At 38.0% G+C, this 26,378-nt stretch overlaps 1 protein-coding gene across 1 annotated transcript in view; it reads left to right on the top strand.

The window, feature by feature from the left end:
* TTC27 (tetratricopeptide repeat domain 27) overlaps positions 1–26,378 on the top strand; it is a 223,312-nt gene that overhangs the window by 175,020 nt on the left and 21,914 nt on the right. The window contains exons 14-15 of the mRNA XM_006882399.1: positions 3,722–3,774; positions 13,222–13,387. Coding sequence (XP_006882461.1) covers positions 3,722–3,774; positions 13,222–13,387 — 219 coding nt within the window. The remainder of the gene's footprint in view (positions 1–3,721; positions 3,775–13,221; positions 13,388–26,378) is intronic.

Here is a 26,378-nt window from a genome sequence, read left to right as displayed (position 1 = left end):
CCTCACCTTTTCATCTCCAGAGTAATATATCATATGGTCATCCGACTCAAAATGCCCCATGCCAGTCCATCTCATCTCACCAATGCCTAGTATGCATTCCATTTCTTCCTTAACAATATCTAATTTTTCTACACTCATGGTTCTCACATTCCATGTCCCAATCACCAGTGTCTGTTCCTCTTCCTTTGTATTTCCATACTTGAAAAATCAACCTCCTTTGCCTTTTCTGTTATCTAAATGTTTCTGTTGTACATAGGGTTTTCAGAGGCCTGCTTTTTCAGAAGTGGATGGCCAATCCTTCTTCCTAACCGGTCTTAATGTGAATGTTCAGATTTAGAGAAGTATCAGACAGACCAGCAAGTTAAAGGTATATCTGCAATAAGGGATAGTTGTAATAGCTTCATATTTGTAATTTCTTTGTTTGGTATCATGCCTCTTAGAATGAGTATTTTTGTTTGCAATTATTTGATGATTTTCTCTTGATAATGTTTTGATACTTTTAATTTCATACTATTATAGAATTTAAATTTTTGTGTGATTTAAACAATTTGACATTTATTGTGACTTATTTTATGGCTCGTCACAAAGCCTGAATATTCCATGTACACTTATAAAGAATGTGTGGTTTGCAATGTTTAGTGTAATCTTTGTAAGTGAAAGTTAAGCTGGTTGATAATGTTGCTTAAGCATTTTGTATCCTTATGGATTCTTTGTCTACTTCTTTCATTCAGCACTTGGGAATTACTGTTTTATTGTGCTTTGGCTTGCATTGTTTTCTATGAGATAACAGCTCTCACTCAGTATTATCAGATTTCCTCTTAATGTAGTCTGTCTTCCCCTCCCGCCTTAGCTACTTTGTAGGATTTCTCCCTTTTATAGCAATGTAGTTATTATGTCTTTACGTGTGAGTTTATTTTTATTTGTTTTATTGCAGTTTTGCTACGTGGGGCATACTGAACTTTTTAGAACTGTGGGTTTATGTTGCTGTTCAGGTGCCGACAGATCAATTGTGCTCATAGTGATGTTGTATGCAGCAGAATGACGCCTGCTTGGCTCTGTGCCGTCCTCGGCGTGTTGCTCTGCTTGAACCCATTGTTGCAGCCACCACGTCAGTCCATCTCACTTAAAAATCCTGTTTTTCCGACTCTCTATTGAGCATGATGCCCTTCTATAGACACTGATCTTCTTGATAACATGTCCAAAGTAGATTGGGAGACACACTCTTGGCATCCTCCTTTCTAAGGAATGTTTTGACTGTATTTCTGTCAAGATAGATTTACCCATTCTTCTGGCAGCCCACAGAGTAGTCAATATTCTTGATCAGTACTATAGAGTTTTTGGCTATTGGTGATGTGTGTACCATCGAGCTGGAACTGACCCATGGCTGACCCTCCAGGGGTTTTTCAGAAACAGTAAATCACACAGAAGGAGATTGTCTGTCCTTCTCCCATGGAGCAGCTAGTGGATTTGAACCATATGTCTTTGGGATTGCAGTATAATTTCTTATTACTAGGCTACCAGAGCTTCCTTTTGGCTATTATATGTCAAATATTCTTACTTTTGTCTTTTTAGTTGTCTGGCTCCAAATATATTATACTTTATTATCTTAGAGCTCCTTGAGGCTATTTAATTTTGTTATTTTTGTTATTGTTCTGCATTGCTATTTGGGTAGTTTCTGTTGCTATTTCTATAAGTTTAGAAATTCCTGACCCTGATAGTCTTTGGTCAGTATCAAAACCTACATGTTAAATTTACCATTTTAAATTTTTTTTTGTTGTTATTCTAAAACTTTTTTTAAAACTAGTTTTAATCTATCAATAGAGACTTTTCTAATTTCCTATCACTATGCATGTTTTACTTCAAATTTTATAATTAAAATATTATCTTGGAGCTTTTCTATACTTTTCCCAACATGTTTTCATTTTAGATCTGTTTCGTTAACTGATATGAATGAAAATTTCCTGGTTTTCCATGTGTGTAATAATTTGTAATTATATTGTGCATTATAGATTCTGTTGTTGTATTATCTTCCATAATGGAATGTTGCATTTTATTTTGGCATTCAGTTCATTATCTTATGGATCAACTTGATTTTAAGCTTCGTTATGGTGGTAAAGCACTGGTCTGTGCATTGCTGTACAGAGGTAACTCATGGCTGCTGTGATGCTGAACACTGTGACACTGATGTGCCAAATGTGATAATGGTTACCCATGGTGGACAGTGTTGGCTGGAGTTCCCCAATTACAACAAGCTTGGAAGCAGGAGTGATGTCCACTTCCGAAATGGTTTGCCTCTAAAATCTATGAACAGTGCTCAGGTCTTTTGTTCATAAGGTCATGATGAGTCGTCTACAACTCAATGGCACCTAACAACAACAACAATAATAACAACATTGTTATTATAAATATTGTCCTTATATTTTAATCTTCCTCTAAAATATAATTGATGCAAAGATTAAGAACTCAACCCAGGCCCTTTAGATTTGGTGTTTGAATCCAGTAGACAGACTAGGTGGTTTGCTAATGAAAAGTCATAGCCTTAAATACCCTAGAGCCATTTTACTATGCACATGAAGTTAAGTGAGAATTGATTTCATGGCAACTAGCTACAACAAGATGAGGCCTTTTGGGGGGGGTCTCAATACCTCCAGTCTCAACTCTGATTGATTGGAACTTAAATAACTCCTGGCACTGTTTGACCTCTACACTTCCATTCAGGTCACAGCTTCCTTCTTTGCCAGCCCATCAAGAATTCTGTTCTGTACATAAATAGCTTAGTATTCACCAGGAACTCAAGCGATCACCTGTTGAGATTTCTGGAGCTTATCTGTGTGCCAACCCCTTTCCTTTGCTTTTTCACCCTGAACTCTGATCCTTTTGCCTTATCTTGGTGGAACTTGCCATCTTTGTTTGGTTACTCCCACCCTCTGCAGCAGCCCTGACTGTGCCCCTACACACAAGACTAGGTTAATTATTGAGGCACCTCTGCTGTTTTTCTCCTCTCAGAGATCACAGTCCAATGATGATGTTGTTCAGCCTCTCAAAAGCAGTTATTTCCTGTAATTTGTCAAGTTGTAGATTTTTATGTAAAGAGTAGTCTTGTAAGGACTTTCCTGTGTCTGGGAGTGGAAGTCCATTGCCACATAATTTTTAATCGTGTGGAGTTTGTTTCAAGAACTGTATGCTCTGTAATGTGAAAAGAACAGAACAAGAAAGATAGCAAACATAAATTATATTCTTCTCTGAGCTGATATTTATATAATGAGTTTGTTTTTGTTCAAGGAAGAATAGTTCTGTCCTGATTGTAGCCTGTTTGATTAATGGAATACACAGTAGTAGTAACACTCCAGTCTGATGAAATCCTATAAAGATAGGAAAACCTTTACAGTCAGGAAAATAATATTCTGTGTTACCTTAGATTTGTAATAAAATTATATATCAAGTACATGATGCCTCAATTTTGGTAAATATTTAATAAATCTGAATTTGGAAATAAAGCTCTACTCAGTGTGCCTGTCTCTATGACTTTATTGTTTTAGACTATAAAGATGAGATTTAATTTCGTGTTCTTATAAAACTTGAAACATACATTATTGAGTATTGTGATTATAGATAAAGCCCATATTAGAAGGCGGAAATGTTTTTGTTTGTGAAAATGTTATTTTTGTTTCAGCAATTATTTAACCTAAGTGAGAATTGTCTCTGTTTGCTCTAATTTCAGAATGCTGAGGCTTGGAACAATCTATCAACATCATATATAAGATTAAAACAGAAGTAAGTATATCAAACAAATATGAAGAATTTTGTTTTCAAATTATGTAAATAACATTTTCTCCTACTCTACGTGAAAACATACCTCGTTCTTTTCTGCCCACATGCATAATTGTGTTACAGTACCTCAATATGCCTTATTGAATTTTAAATTGCTACTTATTTAGATATTTAATATACAATAAGAACTATTACTTAAAAATTTTATTTGATGATGAAAGTTTTGTGTCCTAAATTTTATCAAATGGTGAAAGAAGCATGCTTTTTATTGGTCAAGTCACATAATAAAATCTGTGTTACTGCTTGCTATGCAGGAGAATTAATTGCAAAATGTAAATATGAACATGTCTTCAGGAAGCATAGGCTCAAAAAGAAAACATTTTACCATATTATTGAAAATGTTTTGCAGTATGTACTGATTACCAACTGAAAAACACAAAGGGTAGTAATGACAGTAGATGATACTAGAGAGTGCTTATAATGTGCCAGATACTAATTTAGTCCTGAGAGAGTTTTAGAATGGAGAAAATGTATGCATCTGAATCAGAAATGCTTCTCAAAGAAGGTTGGAGTCAAGTTTGAAGGGGACAGAGGAATATGTTTCAGTCAGCAGGAATAAAGTGTTCAACTTCAGAGTGACAGGAATGAAAGTAGGGTTCTAGGAGGCAGAAAGTTAGGTAGCTCAGTTCTAGAGTACAGTAAGAAAGTCCTGACAGCAGTAGGGTAAGGGAAAAGTAGGTCTGGACCAAATTGCAGAGTGTTCTGGGTATCTAACTAACAAGCTGACATGATCATGTTGGCAGGAGGAAACCAGAGATTTCAGTGGAGTTAACTTCATGTCAAAAGAAGCTCTTTAGGAAATTGTATCTGGTGGCTATGTGAGACAGACTAGAAAGGAAACGAGGCTGGGAAACCAGTTAGGAGACAGCTGTTGTAACAATCCAGGCATGAGATAACAAGAGTGGAAAAAGAAGGGGCAGATGCCAGTTTATAAAGGGACAGTGAGCAGATCTGAATGACCAGCTATAGAAATGGAAAGGGGGGGGGGAAAGAAATGGAAGAAGAATGACAAAAGGACCACTGTTGCTAGGGTTTTAATAAGTTAGTTAAAGGATGCTCATCATATTTCCATTTTACTTGACCTTATTTTTAAGCTTCATTATTCTTGGTGGACTCACACATCGTTAAACCCATGTTACACTGAGATCATGAGCTGCTTCCTCTGGTCTTGGATGACAGGCTCCATAAATAAAGTACTGTTTGTTCTATTCTTCTCCTCAGTAAATAATATTTTCCTCCTGATTGCAGCTGATTGTGTTAAAACTCACTGGAGAGCCTTTGGGTTAAAGTACGGGGTAGAGGAAATCCCCCTCATAGTTGTAGAATGATCTCAGTGAATTTTTCTAGTCACCCTGATAATTCTGCATGTAGGGCGGCCTTTGATACTCTACCTTGTCTTCCAACCCATTAATCTTATGAACTCTTTTCTCTCATAGGGGTTCTTGCACATTATTATTCAGCCTCCTTTAGATGCCTCTTGTCCTCCTGTAGCTCATGAATAGGTTTTTGTGTAAAAGCGAGGTTACAAGGTTGGAGGTAAATCACTCTTTTATTCTTGCCTTTTTACTTTTTCCTTTCTTGGCTGCAGTTCCAGACATAGCTGATTTTTTACTCATGAGATTGTTACTCAGAGGTAAATTATTACTGCTCTTTCAAAAGAGGTCTATCCATGCCTTAAAATGGCCTGTTAAACTATCTCATTTATTCTATTGTTATAGTGAGGTTTTTCACTAACATTCCCTTTTTATTGTGTCATCTCAGTTCCCCTGGGCATCGTGTCTTTACCATTCCCTTGGGAAAGCTTCCTACCTTGGGATATAGATTTCAGAATGTGGTATCTCTTCCACAGTGGGCTTGATTAGTGAATCTGAAAAATGACAGTCATTATTAAGAAACTATACTTATTAAAAAGAAGAATTCAGTACCTCAAAAATGTTTACACTAGGAAATTAATGTTATTGGCTGAGGGAACTTGTAAGGAAGAAAAGGGATACTTCTCTTGGTATGGATTGCTGCATCTTGATTTTCCAATAGTATTATCTCATTCCTACCTCCCATGTAGGTAGGAGGTCTTGACGTCTCAGTCCACCACTCTTAGAGTCAATTGATATTACCTGGGAGGTGATGTGGGAAAGTTACATAGAGAAAGGGGAAGAAAAACCTCATAGAAGCTGTTTATGGCTGAATGTTAAGACATGTTAGAACAAAGTCAGTTTCCTTTCTAGCCATGAAGATGATGGGTTAAGGGATAAATTAATCTGTCTAACAATTTCAGATTATTTAATACAGAGAATAAAACTAAAAATAAATGAATTGCCTCTATAAGAAAAGAGAAAGAAGTTGTTTTGATTTAGATAGCATGGATATTTAGAGATTAATGAAATGATCTGTGTGCTGGGTGATTTGTGGGGGAACCTCTTGATGAGTTGGCCCACTTCAATTACTTCAAGGGATAATTCTTAAAGGAAGAGCCTGTGCCAGCCTAGAAGTTCTACATCACCTTCTAAATCTGCCTCGAAGTCTGGACGGAATGAGGAGCTTGAGGAAACACACACTTAGCAGGGAAGGGAATGGTGGACCTTGTAGTGTTAAATTAGCAAAAATGGATGTTGGGAAGGGTTAAGTAGAAGGTGGGTGAAGAAAGGAAGAGCCCTGGTCAGATGATTTGGCACAGTGGCTGCCACACTGAGCTCATGGATAGCTGCGAGTGTCTGGCTGGTGCGGGACTGGACACAGTATTGTGCTGGTCTTTGTAGGGTTTCTGTGATGTGGAACTTGACTCAGTAACTCCTATCAATAACAACAGAGAATGTATAAGTAAATTTCTCAATAGTGAGCAATTCTTAGATCCTTTCCTTCTTTTTATATTCCTTTTCTTTTCCCCCCCGAAGAAAGAAGATCTTTAGTACTTCTTTTTCTGGTAATGACATTTGTTGGCAAACTCCTAGTTTTTATATATGAGAAGGCTTTATTTTGTACTTACGAGTGGCACGTTTAACTGGCTATAAAACTTAACGTTAGCAAATATTATCGTCCAGCACTTTGAAGGTACTTTTGAAGGTACATTATCTGCTACTAACTTTTCTTCCAGATGGAATATGTGTTGTTGTCTAATTCTCATTCCTTTGTAGAAATAGCTTTTCTGAACTGTAATTTATCTAGGTGGTAATTTATTTCTGTGTTTCTCATGCCTCGCTTTAGAAAAGTATGTTTTATTACAGAACTTAGATTTTTATTCAATTCTGGAAAATGCTGAGTTTCTTTTCTTTTCGAATATACCACTCTACCTATTTCCTGCATTCTTTAACTCTAAAAGGTGTACTTCAGGCTTACCATTTGTTCTTTCCTTTCTTTCGCTCAACTTCTCTTTCACTCTGAAATCTGGATTCTGTGTACATTCCTTATTATTACTGTCTAGTTGTGTATCAGGGTTGTACATTTTTCCATATTTATTCAGCTTATATGCTGAAAGAAGTAAGACTCTGTGAGGAAGAACAGACTGTCAACATTGTAGGCAGATTTGTTAGCAACCTACAATATACAGATGATACAGTCTCACTTGCTAAAAGTATACAAGACTAAAGTTCTTACTGATGAAGATCAAAGACTGCAGCCTTCATAGTGGATTGTTGTGGTGGTTGTTTTTGTTGTTATGTGCTGTTGAGTCACCTGCAACCCTGTGTACAGCAGCTCTGAACCCTGCCCTGTCCTGAGCCAACCCTCATTGCCCCACTCACTGTATCAATTCATCTCATCCAGGGTCTTCCTTTCCTATGTCCCTCCACCCTTCCAGGCATGATGTCCTTCTCCAAGGACCAGGCTCTCCTGGCCACTTACTCAAACTATATGAGATGGAGCTTCAAAATCCTAGCCTCCAATGAGAAACTTGCTTTTCACCCCCTCTAAGACAGAGCTGTTTGTTTTCTTGATGATCCATGGTATGTTCAGGCTATGTTCTTTTCCAGCACCACAATTCGAAGGCATCTATTCTTCTTCTGTAATCCTTAGTCATTGTCTAGCTCTACATCCCAATTTATGCAAAAATTCTTGCAACTGAACCAGTAAGCAAAATCACTGTGGATGAAGTTTTTAAGGATTTTATATTACTTGAAATTACAGTTTTCATGGAAGGAGCAGTAAAGGAATAAGATAACATGTTGCAAAGGGCAAATAAGCAAAAGATCTGTAACAGTCTAAAGAGCAAGGATGTCACTTTGAGGACTAGTGGATGCCTCACCGAAGCCATGATGTTTTCAGTCACCTCATATACATGTGGAAACTGACTGGTGAATAAGGAGGACCAGGAAAGAATTGATGCCTTTGAATGTTGGCATTGGTGAAGGATATTGAATATATATATATAATGAACTGCCGGAAGAATGAACAAATTTGTCTTGGAGGAAGTACAGCCAGAATGCTCCTTAGAAGTGAGGATAGTGAAACTTCATCTAACGATCTTTAGATGTTGCTAGTCCCCAGAGAAGAACATCATACTTGGAAAAGTGGAGGGTTAGCAGAAAAAGCAGAAGACCCTCAATGAGATGCATTGGCCCAGAGGCTTGCAACCATGCATTTAAACAGTGGTTGAGAGGATGGTGCACAGTTAGGCAGTGTTTCGTTCAGTACTACATGGGATTGCTATGAGTTGGAAACAGCAACACCTCGCGACAACAGTAATTGTCTAGTTCACCAATTCTCTGTTAAACTGTGTGAAGTCCAATTTTTGTCAGCCCTTAACTTTGGATTAAATGAGTCTTTCAGTGCCTTTTCCCAGTGATTCTTTTTCACATCTCCTTGATTTACTTCATTTCTGTCAAGATCATATGACAACCATGCTGTTCCACATCATTTCTTGTTCCACATCACTTTCTGCTGAATCGACCTTGAATGGCTGGCTTTTCCTATCAAAGGCTCCAGCGATTTTTGTTCTTGTGCACTTGAGTTGGTTTACTCTGGGTGATACTCTCCAGCCTCTCCCATGTTATTAATATTAGTTATATAGTGTCTTTCAGTCATTGCTTCTGAGTGCTGCATAGTGTTCCATTGTGTCAATGTGCCACTGTTTCTCAGTCTAGTCATTTATTGATGGACATTTGTGCTATTCCCATTTTCTTGCTATTGTGAACAATGATATTTTCCTTTTTTTTCATTCACAATTTTTTGTTTACATACAGTAATTTGTTTACATTGTGTTTGATTCATGTACATTGTGTTTTATGCAACCTTTCATTTACATTGTTCCATACAATTATTCCTGTGTATTTATATCATTAATTTTATTAATCTATTCCTATTATTACCTGTCTTTTGAGTCTCCTTTAAATCTGCTCTATTTCTTCACCTTACTATCTGGCCAGTAAACTCTGCTATCCTAGAAATTTCCACCCTTCCCCTTTTTTCACCCCTTCTCCCCTTTCTCCTTACCATTTTGGGCATTTATACACATCTTATTAGTTACCCTTCTATTTTTACAATAATGGTCTTAATGCTGCATTTGTCTTTATGAGACGGGATTAGTTCACTCAACATCATGCTCTCTTTGGAAGTAGGAGTGGCTTCCATTTCCTAAACAACATCCCTCCAGAAACTCTATGAACTTTGATAAATGTTGATAGTTATAGAAAGGCTTGTTTGTTCATATCACCTCAGTGTTGTCATGCTCAACTCAATGGCACCTGGCAGCAACAACATAGTATTAACATAGTTCAATACTTTCTGCATTTTCTTTTTCTTTTTTTTTTTTTTTTTAATGGACATAAATACAGATCTCTTCTAGTGGGTTGGACAGGTAATGCTTTCCAAATTTCTTGCATTGATAAATGAACATATCCAAGATCCATTTGTTGAAACACCTTATTTGATACTACTGATTCCTGGGCCTCATTTTTTTGTCAATATCTTTAGTGCAACTTGAACTTCTTCCTTTATTACTGTTGATTCTTGATCATATGTCATTTCTTTTAATGGTTCAGTGTCAACCAATTCTTTTTGATATGCTAACTCTTCATATTCCTTTCATCTTCTTTTGGTGCTTTTTCATTTCATATTTTGCCTGTGAAATTCTTGATCTTCTGGCAGTTCTCTGTCAAAGTTCTAACCAGTTGTTTGGGGTTTGGTTTTTTGTTTGTTTGTTTTTTATAACTTTTAGCAGTTTTTTACCTGCATTTGATGTTCATGATATTGTTTGATAATTCCCATATTCTGTTGGATCACCTTTCTTGGGAATGGAAACAAGTATGGATCCCTTCCAGTCAGGTGGCTGTATTTTCTGAAAGACTGTTGAGCACGTCCAGGACAGCATGTTAGTGGAAACATGCCAGTTGGTATTCCATCAATACCCAGGGCCTTATTTTTTGCCAGTGCTTTCAGGACAGCTTGAACTTCATTACCATTGACTCTTGTTCACATGGTACTTCCTGAAATTTTTCAGTGTTAACCAGTTCTTTTTGGTTAGTGGCTGCATATTATTTTCATCTTGATGCTTCCTGGATACTTTAAGATTTTGCCCATAAAACTCTCAGTAGGGCAATGGGAGGCTTCAATTTGTTTTTCAGTTCTTTCAACTTAAGAGATACCAAGTGAGTTCTTCCCTTTTTATTCTCCAATTCCAGTTCTCTGCACATTCCGTAATCTATTATATAACATTTTGTTTTGTCTTCTCTAGCAGTACTCTGAAATCTGTTCAGCTTTTTAACTTTGACATTTCTTCCCTTTGTTTTGGCTTCTTAATGTTCTAGAACAATTTTGAGACTCTCTTCTGACATACATTTTTGTGGTTTTTTTCTTTCTTGCTCCTTTGTCTTTTTGTAATAACCTTTTGCCCTTTTCATGGATGATATCGTTGCAATCCAGCCATAACAGATACTATGATTATCAGATTAAAAATTATCAATATCAGTCCACTAATATATAGATCTGTTTTCCATTTCATTTTATAGATTCATACTTCATTCATTCCTGTTATTAATGAATGTTTAGAGCTGTTTCTCCTAATTTTGAGTGGTGCTATATCAGCAATGAAGGTTCCTCATTGCCTGAAAGCTCTATCCTATCCAGGACATTTAGATGGACCTTCCTTTGAGGAGGCAGCTCTTTCTCCATTGAATTTTGAGTACCTTTCAAGCTTCTGGCACTATGTCAGAAAATGTTTTGGTGCTGTTCATTGTGTTTTGAAGAGCTCATTATTTCCAAAGTAGATGGCCAATTCTGCTTTCTACTCTGTCGTAGTCGAAAGTTCTACTGAAATTTGTCCATGTGGGTGACCCAGTTGGAGTTTGGCCACTGAAATTGTTTCCAGAATCACATAAAAATGCAAACTACCACAGCACATCAAACTGACAGGCGAGTTGTGCCCATTTGTAGTGTCGTCACGTATCATCATGTCATAACCTACTCACTGCTGTCCCTCCAGCAGGTTTTCAGAGTTAGTAAATCATACATGAGGCCATCATCCATCTTTCCCACTCATTTATATTTATTGTTGTTTTTATGTGCAGTCTAGTAAAAACCAGCTCAGAGCTGACCTTGTGGAAGGTTTCTAGAGACACCAAATCACACAGGAGGAGATTGTCCATCCTTCTTCAGTGAGCAATTCAAGTTGTGTGCTTTTAGCACAGCTTACCGCTCGGTCACCAGAGCTCCCTCATTTATAGTAGTAATTGTTGTTGTTCTGTGCTGTCGAGTCAACTATGTCTCATGGTGGCTCTGTGAACGACTCTGAACCTTCCCAGTCCTGAGCCAAGTGCGCCATCCCTGACACACCTTATCCCATTGCCACAATCACTGTGTCAATCTATCCATCTCATTCAGCAGCTTCCTCTCCTGTACTGACCTTTCACCATTGCAAGCATGATGTCATTCTCCAAGGACTGATTCCTCCTGGCAACGTACCCAAATATGTGACACTGAGTTTCAGAATCCCTACTTCCAAGTAGTAATCTGGTTTTACTCTCTTCAGGGATAAGAAAGAATCGTGAAGATGCCATTAATGTGATGAAACAAAATGTATATGAATGGAAAATCAGTTTGCACTTTAATCTTTAACTCTGATCACCAAAGTTTGAAATAAAACTCTAGAACTTTATAAAAAAACAACAACAAAACACCCCAAAAAACCTCTGTTTTGATACTTGGAGTCATTCCCATTCAGAATTGACTCAGCAGCTATCATGTTTTATCTCTGATGTCTTTACTACTGCCGTGCTATTACTTATTTTCTCGTAGTTCTATACTTTGTGTTATTTGATCACTTTGATTCAAAATCATTCTGTTCTTATTTTATACTGTCAAGTCAGAACCAACCCTCCAGTGGGTTTTCAGAGGCAGTTAATCGCACAGGAGGAGATTTGCCAGTCCATCTGAATAGCAGCTGGTGGATTCTAACTATGTGCCTTTGAGATTAGAGCACAGCTTCAGTTTAGAGCTTGATTTTCAAGGATCTATCACTTGGGGTCATATTGGTAATCTGGTAGACCTGGTTGCAGAGCCAGTAGTAGGTAACTTCCTCAGCTGAGTTTGTATCTGTGCACTTCAGCTTCTTTAGAACCATAGTGTTTTAAAAACACGTAGGGCTACGCAGCTGGTTTATAGTAGCTTCTGTTCAACCACCTTTCACAATGGAAGGAGAATCGGACTCCCCAGCCTCTAAAGTTGCTTCCATACTTCACTTTCTTGGAAGGACTGCTTTCATCCACTTGTTCACAGAAGCTACTCCAGATCACCCGGGCTTGCTTGACCTCAGCGATGAAGACACTCTTACTTCCTTTAGTTCTGTCTGAAGTTTCTCAGCCCTAGAAATCCTGCTTTTTTAACCCATTTTCTCTTACATAACTTGGCTTAGAGGGAGTTCATGAAAAAAATTCACTTTGCCACTGTGGACAAGAAACTAAATTTATCAGCTTTCAACTAGTGTTTTTTTACACATATGTTGTTATTTCTTAAAAATAGTATTGTGATAGTAATCTTTTATGCTAGCATATTAATTGGATATTTTCTAATTTATTTCTATCTTTTTATGAAATATTTTTGTTTCAAATTTTTCACTATTAAAATAATAATTATAAATCTTTTAAGATGTGTTCTGGATTTTTTTTAGTTTAAAAATGATGTTTTACCAAATTTACTTGCCACATAATATTTTCATATAACTTTCTCTATTCAGTGTAATCATTGATGTCTTGCAAAAAAATAAATAGTATATCTGCTTTGTTAATTTCTTGAGTACTTGATTATTCTTTTTACTTTATGAAACATCTTTGAATCTTACTTATTTCTAGTGACCAATTCAGGATTGCTGGGCAGTGCACAATAACGTCTTACACATTTAATTCTGGCTTATTTTAAGAAACAGAGCTTATTATTTTACTCTGTTTAAAATTTTACCTTTAACAGAGTGATGGCTTTTAGAACTTTACAAGAAGCTCTTAAGTGCAACTATGAACACTGGCAGATCTGGGAAAACTACATCCTCACCAGCACAGATATCGGGGAGTTCTCAGAAGCCATTAAAGCGTACCACCGGCTCCTGGACTTACGGGACAAATACAAAGACGTTCAGGTGAGATTATATACTTTGCTGTTTTACTTTGTGTTTGGGATTAATATTTGGCTCTTTTACATGAATTATGTCCTTGAGTATACACAGAATTTTCATAAATCTATGAAATATGAGTGAATTTTCTCTGTTGGTATTTGTGCGTTTATTATCTCTGGTGTTTGATGTCACAGGTGTTTGTGCAGTAATAATCTAACAGTGACTTGATTGTAAAGTGAAAATGTAGTCATATCCATATAACCAGCTCACAAAAGAATGTTTTTTTTATTAGTTTGAGAGGCTCCCAGTGTTGTTTGTAAATTATTATTAAGTGCCTTCACTTCCCTTCTGACTTGTATTGACCTCACGTACAGCAGAAGGAAATAGTCGCTAGTGCATCACAGTCATTGTTAGGGTCCTTCAAGTTGACTGTGCCTCAAGTGACCCTGTGAACAGCAGATCTGAACCTTGCTATACCTGTGCCATCCTCAGCTCAATCCTTTATTTATTCACTCATTGAACAATTTATTCCATACTTTAGAAATGAAAACTAGCATTTTCTTTGCCATTTTTAAAGAAGTAATCTTCTTTGTGAGCCAAAGTCTACTCTAATGGTGCTAATATATTACCAAAACATACTGTATTTTATACTGTTTGTCATCCAGTTGTTGTTGTTGTTGTTGTTATGTACTGTCAATTCGAGTATGACTCATGGTGACTCTACAAACAACAGATCTGAATCCTGTCCTATCTTGTGTCAACCTCACATTCTTTGATATACTCAAGCCCATTGCTGCAGTCACTATATCATCCAGTTGTTAGGTGCCGTTGAGTCAAGTACGACTCATAGCGACCCTATGAACAAAAGATCTGAACCCTGTTCTATCCTGTTTGATTCCAAGATCATCCATCCTCACACTTCCTAACTGCAGTCACTATGTCAATCCACCTGGTTGAGTGTCTTCTTCACCAACCCTCCACCCTTCCCAGCACCATGTCCTTCTCCAAAGAATAGTCCCTCCTAGCAACGCATCCAAAGTATGTGAGGCAACGCCTCATCATTCTTGCCTCCAAAGAACAATTAGGCTGCACCCTCTCCAAGACATAACTATTTGTTTTCTTGGGAGTCCATGTAGTGTTCAGTGCTCTTCTCAACACCATAGGTCAAAAGCATCAATTCTTTTTCTGTCATCCTTATTCATTGTCCAACTCTCAGATCTGTAGCAAGTAATTGGAAAGACTTTGACCTGAATCACACACACCTTAGTAGGTCTAATAGGAGTAGTAGGATATCACTGTTCCTCAATAATTTAGAAAGATCCCTAACTGCAGATTTTCCCATTGCAATGTGTCTCCTTATTTCCTGACTGCTGGTACCAAGAGTGATAATTGTGGATCCAAGTAAGATGAAGCTGTTAACAGTTTGTCTCCTCTCCATCCATCATGACACTGCCTATTGGTCCAGTGGTAAGAATCATTCTTTTCCTGATATTGAGATGCAATCCATCATCCAGTAGGGTTAAATATATATGACCTTTTGTGCTTGCTTTTAGTTGAAGGTGTTATAAAGATAATTATATGCTCGAGTTCATGGATTACAAAACCAGGAGCTAGAATACTTAGCGCTTTATTAGTAGCAGTCAGTGTAACTCCCTGCTGATCTCTGGTGGAGCAGTCCATAGGGGTTTAATCCACTAGGCTCTGCAGGAGAAAGATGGGCAACCTCCACCTATACAGTTTATGTCTCAGAAAACCCACTAGAGTGTCAACTGAGAGTTGGTTCTCACTTGATAGCAATGAGTTAGAGATTTTTTTAGTGTGTTATTTATTGATCCAGAGCAACCATATAGGACGAAATAGAACTGCTCCATAGGGTTTCTGAGGCTATAAATCTTATTAGGAACAAACTATCTCATTATTTCCTGTATAGTGGCTAGTGGGTTTGAACTGCCAACCTTTTAGTTAACTAACACTGTTCTTAACCTAGTGTCCCACCAGGGCTCTAGTAATCAATATATGCTTTTTAAAATCCTGAATTTTAAATTATCACAAAACAAATAGTATCTTACATAGGGTAATACCTCTCCCTACTCTGCCCTTTAAATTTTTTATTTCATCTATTCCAAAATTTAACTTAGCTGAGTCTCCTTTGAGTCTAAGCACTCGACCTGGATGCTTGATTTTGAAAACTAAGACATGTAAATAATCAAATTCCTTTAAAGCTCATGTTCTGGGCCATTCACTTGAAAGATCTCTGTCTTCAAGTAGAATCATATGTTCACTTTTAAGAACTATGTTGACTCTGCTTAGTATGCATATATGTTTTGTGTATATATTCTAAACAATATGCATTGATCGTCATAGAAATAAACAACTTAAATTGTATAGTATAACTGTCAGTTTAAATGTAGATGGCATTGGAGAGTTTTTACAAAGAGGATAGTGTTGTTAATGCCATTGAGTCAACTCCAACTGTGTGAATTATGGATGTGAGCCCTGACCTATCCTTTACCATCCTGACCGTGCCCACCATTGCAGTCTCTGTGTCGATCCATCTCATTGAGTCATTGTGCCAGTCCACCTTCTTCCCTGGCCCTCCACTTTTCCAAGCTTGATGTCCTTATCCAAGGACTGGCCCCTCCCACAACATGCTAAAGTATGTGAGATGAAGTTTGACTATCCTTGTCTCCAAACGTACCCTGGCTGCACCTTTCCCGAGACTTCCCTTGTCTTTTTGGCAGTCAGTGGGATATCTGGCACTCTTCTGCAAAACAGTAACTCAAAGACATCAATGCTTCTGTCATTTTTATTCATTGTTCAACTTTCAGCTGTAGAGTAAGTGATTAAAGTGATTATAGTTTGAATCAGATGCACCTTAGTCTTCAAACTGACATCATTGCTCTTTAGCATTTTGGAGAGGTCTATGACAGCAGAATTTCCCAGTACAATATGTCTTTTAGTTTCCTGGCTGCTGGTGCCAAGGATATTGATTGTGGATCCAAGCAAGATTAAATCATTGACAATTCCTATCAGTTCTCCATCTATCATGGTGTGCCTCTTGACATGGTGGTGAGGGTTTTTGTTTTCTTGATGTTGAGAGTAATCTGTATTGAAGGCTGTGTTGTTGTTAACTGTTACGTGCCAACGAGTCACTTGTGACTCACAGTAGCTCTGAACCCTGCCCTATCCTGAGCCAGTCTCACTGCCTCTAACATGCCTACCTCTATTACCATGTCAATCCAACACATCCAGGGTCTTCCTCTCATAAACTATCTTTCCAAGCATAATGTCCTATTCAAAGAATTTGTCTCACCTGGCAACATGCCCAAAGATGTGAGATGAAGCCTCAAAATCCTTGCCTCCAAGTAGCAACTTGGTTTCACGCTCTCTGGGACAGACCTGTTTATTTTCTTGGCAGTTAATGGTATGTTCAATACTGTTCTTTAGCACCGCAACTCAGAGGCATCAATTCTTCTGTCATCTTCATTGTCCAGTTCTCTGATGCATAGGAAAAAATTGCAAAAGTCTATGGCCTGGATCAGGTGCACCTTAGTCTCTAGACTGACTACTCCTTCCTGGATCAAGTATAGGTTTCACATGAGCACAGTCAGGTGTTCTGAGATTCCCATTCTTCTCAAGGTTAACCACAATTTGTTGTGATCCACAGTCAAATGCTTTTGCACACATAGAAATTTCTCTGGTACTCTGCTTTTGACCAAGATCCATCTGATATTGGCTATGATAGCTCTAGTGCCACGACCTCTTCTAAACCCAGCTTGTATATCTGGTAGTTCTCTATCAGTGTTCTTTTTAGATGATCGTCAGCAAGGTTTTGCTTGCGTGTGATCTCAGTGATAATTGTTCGATAATTTCTACTCTTTCAGATCACCTTTTTTGGGGGAATTGGAATAAATGTAGAACTCTTCGGTCAGTTGAACAGGTATTTGTCCTCCAGATTTCTTGGCACACAGCCTGGTGAACACATCCAGGGCAACATCTATTTGGTGAAATGTATCAATTGGTATGCCATCAATTCCAGGGAACTTGGTTTCTGCCAATTCCTTAACAGAAGCTTGAACTTCCTCCTTCACATTACCATTGCCTCTTAGTCATATGTTACTTTGTGAAATTCTTCTGTATGAGCCAGTTCTTTTTGGTACACTCTGTAAACTCTTTTCATCCTCTTCTGCTTCTTGGATTATTCACTATTCTGCCCATGCCATCCTTAAGTATTGCAACTCAGGGCTTGAGTTTCTCTCGATTGAAGGCTGTAGTCTGATTTTCTGCAGCAAGAAAGAGATCATAAAAGGCCTAGCAAATCTATTTGTGTAATTCCTTGTTTCTCCCATTCTCAGATCTTTCTCTTCTGCATTTACCCACTTGGCAACAGGTATTGATGACACTCAGGATAGTTTACAATATGATGCTGAACCTGTGCTCATACCATTAGGTAAGGAAGTATTTCCTTACCATTAGGCCATAAGAGCTCCCTTAAAAAGGGATTATTGTTGTTGTTACGGGCTATCAAGTCGCTTACAACTCATAGCGACCCTGTATACAACAGCCCTAAACCCTGCTCTATCCTATGCCAGTCTCCTTATCTCTGACATGCTTACCCCCATTGCCACAGTAACTGAAACAATCCATCTCATCAAGGGTCTTCCTCTCTTGAATTGTCCCTCTACGCTCCCAAGCATGATGGCGCCCTTTCCAAGTACTGGTTCCTCCTTGTAACATAATCTACAGTATGTCAGATGAAGCTTCAGAATCCTTGCCTCCAAGGAGTAGCCTGGTTTCACCTTCTGTAGGATGAACTTGTTTGTTCTCCTAGCAGTCCATGGTATATTCAATACTCTTCTCAGCCACCGCAGCTCAAAGGCATCCATTCTTCTATCATCCCTAGTCCTTGAATAAATATTGGACCAAATAATGGTTTTATTCCAAATAATTATTCAGTTCTCAGTTGATTAACGTAAGTCTGAAATAAAAATATATTGGCCTTGAGTTTTTATATGAAGGAAACAAAGCTTACCTAATATAGAGAATAGGACAGAATTACATTTTTCCTCAATACATCTAGTCTTAATTCTGAGTGCATCCAGATGCATTTCGAATATTATTTCAGTAAGATAGAGATTTAAAAAAATTTTCCCAGCAAGAAATAGATGTTCTGATTTGTTATTTATCTGCATTTTCAAGCACATTTTAGTGGTCATATTCCTAGCTTCTCACTCCTTCCAGTTAATTACATAGGAGGAAATTTTACATTTAGCAAGTCCTTTACCTTGACCGTAGTACTTAATAAACTTCAGTGAAAATTGAGTTGTTTCCCAGAAAAAGATGCTCAACATTTAGTTTAAATTCATGGCCAGTTAACAGCTTAATCTCTTTTCCCCTAAATTTTCTTCTCAATTTTAGTATATGAAACAATATAGTAAATTGTGTTGTTGTTAAGTTGTTAAGTGCCATCGAGTCGCAGGTGACTCATAGCGACCCTATGAAGGAGAGTCCTCGATGCTTGGGTGCCTTTCATCCTCTCTCCAGGTTCATAGGTTTTCCAGAGGCAAGCTATTATGGAAGTGGATGACACTCCTCTTTCCAAGCTTGTTTTAATCGGGGAACTCCACCCCACTCTCTGTCTGCATTGGGAAACAGACCATTAACACATTTGACACATCAGTGTCACAATGTTCAGCCTCACAGCAACCCACAAGTTACCAACTTGTACACCAGGGATATACGACCTAGAGGAATGTCTGAACAAAAATAATGAAAGACAGGCCCGAGGGCCGCGGATTAAAGGTCACCCACCTTCAGCTTGGTAGCATCGCTTTTTGTCCACTGGGCCAGCTGATCTCTCTCTATGTTGATGTTATTGTTGTTAAGTGCTGTTGAGTTGCAGGTGACTCATAGCGACCCTATGAAGGAGAGTCCTGCTTGGGTTTCTTTCATCCTCTCTCCAGGTTCATAGGGTTTCTGGAGGCAAGCTATTACAGAAGTGGATATACTAAATTATACAATAATATTTTATCTGGGCATGTATATTATTCCAAGTTTGCAGTTAGTTTCTATGAAAGTTTGTTATGAGTTAAATTTTTTGAGTTAAGTATTTTGGGTTTTTTTTCTCTTTCCCTCACTGACTACTGCACAGTTTTCAAGAACAGTTGTTGTTATGTGGTGGTGTTGTTGATAGCTGGCGAGTCGAACACAACTCATAGTGACCCTATGAAGCCAATCAACCTGAAGCCTTTCAATTACTATCATTTCTCTAAGTTCATTGAGGTTCCAGAAGCATGTTGTTTAGGAAGTGGATGCCACTCCTGTTTCCAAAAAGGAGAATGATGCCTAGCAAATTGAGTGTCCAGAGTTACAGGGACAACTAGAAAGAGAGCTGGGATATGGACCGAGTTTCTCAATCCCTACCCCTAGCCCTTCCAGTAACACATGCTTCAGGATCAGATTCTAAATCATTTATTATTGTCATTTGAGTACATAAATGTTGTTTTTAAACACTTGTGAAGCATAGAATGCTATAAAGAGAGCAGATGTTATGACTGTTAGCGAAAATGTAGTATTTGGATTTGGGCAGATATTCTTGAGAATGCAACAGCTGGATAACTAATGACTTGCTCCGGGTAAATGATCATCTGGAGAGAACCTTCAGATATTCAGGTGTAGAAATAGGTACTCCTCCTTGCTGTCAAGTTGGAACTGACTCATCGCTGACCCTTCACTAGTTTTCTGAGGCTGTAAATTGACTAGGAAGATTGGCCTTCCTTCTCTTGAGAAGCTGTTGGTGGATTTGAACCACCAAACAGATGTGGCCTTTGGGTTAACAGTGCAACTTCTTACGGACTACATCACTGGAGCTTCCTAGAAATAGGCTCAGTGTGGTAATTTGTCACTTTATGCCTAAAGGAGTTACCTTTGTGCTAGATCCTGTCAATAGTTCTCTTTAGAGTTGCCAGATAATTTTGATTGCCACATTTCCCTTCTGGCAAGAGTGGGCAGAATGGCTCCATAGTGATGGTATGACTGAAAGAACATCTTGATGGTTAGTGACGGGCACACTCATATAGCTGCGTGACATATTTCTATGTGTCCCCACGCTTTATTACAACTGCACTTACTCCTCACTCACAGATATGATTAGATTCCAACAACTAATCAACATTTCTGGAAGTTTGATGATAACGCCAGTAGATCACAAAATTCAAGGTGGCTGTATAATTCGCTCACCACTCGTAGTGCCAGATCACATCATTATGTAACTGCCACACAGTGAAAATCGTGGCCCAGCCCAACTGGAACAACCATAATCTTCACTTAATCTTTACTCGCACCTCACACCTTGGTGTTTGTTGTTTCCAGACATTAATACACACAATAGTGTATTTTTTTCCCTTTACTATGGTTATAAATTCAGATTGTCATTAAAGAGGAGTAGGTGTGTTGCATTATTGACTCCTTATTTGCTGTGTTGTGAGAGAAAAAGAAGAAAAGAGGAAAAAAATTAGGACATACTTGCTATGTTTCTAGCACTTGACATAGATTATAAATTTTTTAGATAGATATCAAACATTCATCATTTTGTGTTAATGAATATAAGGGTCAGCTGTACTTGTAATATACTTGGTAGGAATTGAAGACTGGAATCAAGCTTAGGTGTGCCTCATTTTTCATGCCTTGAAGTCTGTAGCAAGAATTCTGTTAAAAAGCACGTGTCCTCATGACATTAATATGCATATGGACTAAACCTAATAAAGTTTTAAAAATTGAGATATAATTTACAAATATTAAAATGCCTACAATGTTAAGAGTCTTGATTACCATATATTCCTATATAACCACCACTACTCAAAACAAGATATTGAAAATTTTCCTCACAAAAAAAAAAAGCAAGCCTCTCATGCCCCTTTCCAGTCAATTGAATCACCACTCCTCCCCACCAGGCAGGCTTTTATGGTTTCTTTTACCACATATTAGTTTTGCTTTTTAATAAATTTTATATAAATGGAATCATACAACACATATTCTTTTGTATTGATAATTGTTCTTTGCATGGATTTATATTGGGTGTTGTATTTGAGGTGGAGTGGTGAGCTTGTGTTGGTGTGCGACAGGGTAAGTTGCCCCCAGGTTGAAGATCTAGAATAACTGGCAGCTGCGGGTTACTTAAAAGGCAGGAGAGGTGAGAACTGACATTTTCCATATAAACTGTTCCTCTGTAAAATTGGCCTTATCTCCATTTTACTGCTGACGGTTCTCAGATGCTGCAAGGTGAACTAATTAGCGTATAAGAAGAAAAGCCAAGGCTTGAAGTCTGACTTGTTTGGGTTTTCCCTTATGATTAACAAAGAAAATTCTAAACTGCCTCGTTCTCTGTGAAAAATTAAGTTTGGAGGAAGCCAGGGTAAAGGTTATGAGACCAGGAAGCAGAGCAAGAACTTTAGAAAGATCCAAGTGGAGCAGGGGGTTAGCCAAGCAAGAGGAGGTGGGAAATTGCTTCATTGCTGGCCAAAAGCCTGCCTGGAAGTTTTTGTAACTAGACCTGAGGAAATCCTAGTCCTTCCTGCCTTGAGAACCTCGTGAATTCATAAGACCAACGCCTTGTGATTTAGGCCAAGATTTTGGTGAGACTTGGCCATGGACTTCAAGGTTGGACTTCAGGGAAAAGATAGTTGTAGCTTTTCTCTTTATGGAGATAAATGTCTTCAACATTTGTATTGAACTGGCATTCTTCCAAGTGAGAGACTGTCACCTCTTGTCAGGTACTCCAGGTTTATTTTCTGCTTGCTGTGTCCCGTAGTCATGATCTGTGGTGGAAATGGGAAATAGGCCTAGGATGAAGCATAAAACAAAGGTTGTGTATTACCTAGTTGAATTAGAGCTATGGATATAGGATTTATAGGCCATTTTCTGGCATTAGTGGTGTGACATTAGTTTGATTGAATAGGAAGAATAGTAGGACTGTTTATACTGATTTAAATGAAATCCCTTTAATCAATTGGCTTTAAAAATATATTTAAGTTATATGATATAAAACCGAATTTATAAAAATGAATTAAAATCCTCATCATCTCTAACAAATACGAACCCATTGCTGCAGTCAGTCTTGTGGAGCTACTATTATCATCATACTGAAAAAATGAAACCACAGAAGCACTGAAAAAAAAAATCCGTGGTAAATACTCTAAACATTTGGATGAAAGAAGCATAACATACAGCTATGCTCCATAAAGATGATTGAGAGATTTGATATTTAATACTTCTACACATGGGGAAGGAGTGACTTCTGCCCGGTGAGTAGGTGCTGGAGGTCCCAATTTAAAGTTGGAACAAGCTGTGACAGTCACAACATTCACAAATATTCATTTATTGTTCCCAGTATGGAAACTGGGGACAGTTAACAAAAGCCAGTGAGTGCCCTGAGAAAGTTTGTTTGAGTGTTTAAGGGTTGGTTTAGTCTGTTTACAACTATCATGTTCCATTTCAGTGGCCTGGGGTTTATATTACAGTAGGTGCTGAGATTGATAACACACTATTAATTAGAAGCTTCAGGTCAACACACTTGTAAATGCTCATCCAGTTGTATAAATCCATAATAACTATTATTAACAGCTCCATCCGTGGCTTAGTTCCCAATTATATAGTCTTTTGGGTTTGGTGAAAAGATTTGCCAGAAAGTCCTACAGAGACTCAGACCTGTCAGGGGAATGACTCACGTGACTGCAGGCATGCAGGCCAGTTATTTCACATAAACTGGTGAGCAGTGGGCCAGGCTGGATGGAGTGTGATGCTTAAACACAGTCGTACTGCCACTCCTGTGTTAGTGTTTCCACACACCTCCCAGCATGGAGAGTGCTCTCTTATATTGATCCTCCAACTGTTGCTGATTTGCAAGACCTTTGTCTACAATCAAGGTAATTGGAGACCAGAGGGCACTAAGCCAAATTTAGGCCAACACCACACTTAGATAACAGTAATAGTAGTTAACAGTAGAAATTGATCCCAGCACAAACAGCATTGGTAGCAGAGGTTACAGCACATGCAGACACACAGAGAGAAGCCAGGGAGACGTCAGCAAACTGTACAAAGGTCTTGTGTTTAGCAGACAGCACCAATGGAGCAGGTGTCTGTATGATGTGACAGAGAAAGTAAAAGGACAGGAGGGGGTCAGTAGTAGAAAATGAATAAGAATTTTTAAAGGGAAACACTTGCTTTTAGTGATAAATAATATTGAGAGATGTTGGAATACCAGCCATGATGAATGAATAAGGATTTTTAAGGGTTTCTAAATAGGAAGTTGTTATAACTTGAACTCCCATGAGAATTTTATATATATATATATATATATATATATATATATACATACATACATACATATATACATATACACACACACACACACACACACATATATATATGGCTATGTACATAATCTGTAAAGATAGTACAAAGATCATCTGACCCTTAAGAGTGCTCAAGAACAGAACACAGAGTCATCTTTGGAACAGATTGTTTCGTCAGTTTAGAGATAAAAAGCAAATGGCCCTTCCCTTTTAATCTCCTTGTATCAAAATTTTAATTTGTTTTGCATTAAAAATGTAAAAATATTACTATATAATAATATTATCTCTTGCCCTCATTTTTTAAAGTTATCCATGCTTTCAAACTGTATGTAGGTAATTTAACCACAAAACCAAAGAAACCTCACTTCTCTTGACCTCACCTCACTCCCCAGGTGCCAGCTTATTTTCTCTGCTGTTCACAGTGGCCTCCCAGGAGGGGCATTTCACCTGGTGCCTTCACTTCCTCTTTTTCTGTGTGCTTTTGAACCTGTGCCATTTAGGCTCTATTGCCAACATCCCTTCTGGACAGTTGTCAACTCTCTGGCTACTCATTATGTCAGCTGTACACCACTCAGTTGATCTCTTACGCCTTGAAACCCCTTCCCCACGTGGTTTCCACAGCACCACTTCAACCTCACCTACTTCCTAATGTCCTTTGCAGGATCATCTTCTTTGCTTCTCAGTGAGAGCAACCCCATCTCAGTCCTCACACTTCTTTTTCTTCCCCTAATACACTGGCACCTGAGGAGCTCCATTCCTTGGCTTTCTCTCTTCTGAGGTTATACATTATGAAAAGAAAGTCATCTTCCACATGACTTTAATTCTGTCTCACATGGGCTGTCCAGTATCTGCTGACATTCCTGTTTTCCTCTTTCCTATTATTTTTTTTTTAAGTATCTCCCTAGGACTAGGATTCCTGGGTCATATGTTAGGTCTTTATTTTGCCTTTTTGAGGAATTACCAAACTGTTTTCCACAGCAGCTATACTATTTTATAATTACCCCAGCCATAGAGGAGGATTCCAGTTTTTTCACATCCTCACCTACATCTGCAGTTTTTCATTTCTGTTACTGTTTTAATCATACGCATCCTAGTGGAGGTGCCGTAGTGATTCACTGTGGTTTTGGTAGGATGTTGCACTGTTAACCAAAGCATGTGTGTCTCCAACAGTTCAAATCCAACAATGACTCTGTAGGAGAAAAATGGCTGTTAACATTTAGAACCTCATAAACCCAGTGGATGGTCTTTATGAATCAAAAGTAACTCCGTGGCAGTGAGTTTGAGTTTTTGAGAATGGCATCTGGAAGGAATTCTGGTAACATGGTTCACAGTGTGTTGCACTGTTAACGAAAAAGGTAGCATGTTTCCAGCAGTTCTCATCTACCAGCAGTTCTGAGGAAGAAAGATGAGCCATGTCCTCACATTAAGATCTGTGGCCTCTTGGACACAACGAAGGGTCACCAAGAGCAGGCATTGACACAACGGCAGGGAGTGTAGTGTTAGTAAATGGAAAAGGGCATCTTTTCATGCACTTTTTGGCCATTTATATGCATTTTTTTTGTGAAGTGTCTGTTCATATCCTTTGCCCATCTTTTGATTGGCTTATTTCTCATTTTATAGTTAAGTAGTAGGCTTTCTTCATACATCCTAGATATTAAATTCTAATGTATGGTGCTTTGGTGGCCTTGTGCAAGAACCTGCACTCCAGTCCTGAAAGAACATGGTTCGAGGCCACCAGCTGCTCCATGGAAGAAGGATGGGCAGTCTCCTTCCTTATGATTAACGGCCTCTAGAAACCCGCTGGAGGGGCCAGCTGTGGATCAGTTCTGACTCAGCAGTACACAACAACAACTACGGTATTAAAATATTTTCTCCCAGTCTTCCTTACTTTGTGTAGTTGCACAAAAGTTTGCCATTTTGAAAAAGTCTAATTATCTGCTATGTTTTTTTGCAACTTGTGCTGTTGGTGTCATATTTACGTATCTATTGTGAAGTACAAAGTCTAAAAGCACTTGCCCCAATTTTGAAAAAAGAACAAAGTGGTAGAACTCATTTTCCATGTGATAAAGCTACCACACTAAGCAATCCAGCCTGGTATATTGAAAACATATAGACCAGTGCAATCGAATAGAAAGTCCGAAAATGAACCCTCACATCTACATGGCCAATTGCTTTTCAACAAGGCTACTAAGTGCATTCAGTGGAGGAAAAAAAAATAGTCTCTTTAATAATAAATGGTATTGAGACAAATGGATTTCCACATGGAAAATAATGAAACCAGACCCATATCTCATGCCCACATATGAAAACTAACTGAAAATAGATCAATGACATAAATATAAGACCTGAAACCATAAAAGTGTTAGATGAAAACATATAGGATTTTACAAGTTAAATGGTAGTAAAAGACTCATAACAAAATATTGCAATTTCCTGCTCTACTCCTTCAGAATATTCTCGTCAAACAGAAGAAACACTTTAGTTTTTCTTTTGCCATTTGCACATTTTCATACTTTATAGTAAAGGAATTTTACTCCAGTGTTTTTAGTAACAAAATTTAGGCATTACCTATTGACCTTCTACTAAAGTAAATGTTGACTTATATCTTTTATCAGTATTAATGAGTATCCCCTTTTAAGATTATTAAGTTTAAGCAAGTAGTA

Source organism: Elephantulus edwardii, unplaced genomic scaffold, assembly GCF_000299155.1.
Source record: "Elephantulus edwardii isolate Elephantulus edwardi_28Jun2011 unplaced genomic scaffold, EleEdw1.0 scaffold00019, whole genome shotgun sequence".
In the NCBI taxonomy this organism is placed as follows: domain Eukaryota; kingdom Metazoa; phylum Chordata; class Mammalia; order Macroscelidea; family Macroscelididae; genus Elephantulus; species Elephantulus edwardii.
The sequence above is the reverse complement of the archived record's forward strand: the minus strand, read 5'-3'. Positions and strand labels throughout refer to the sequence as shown.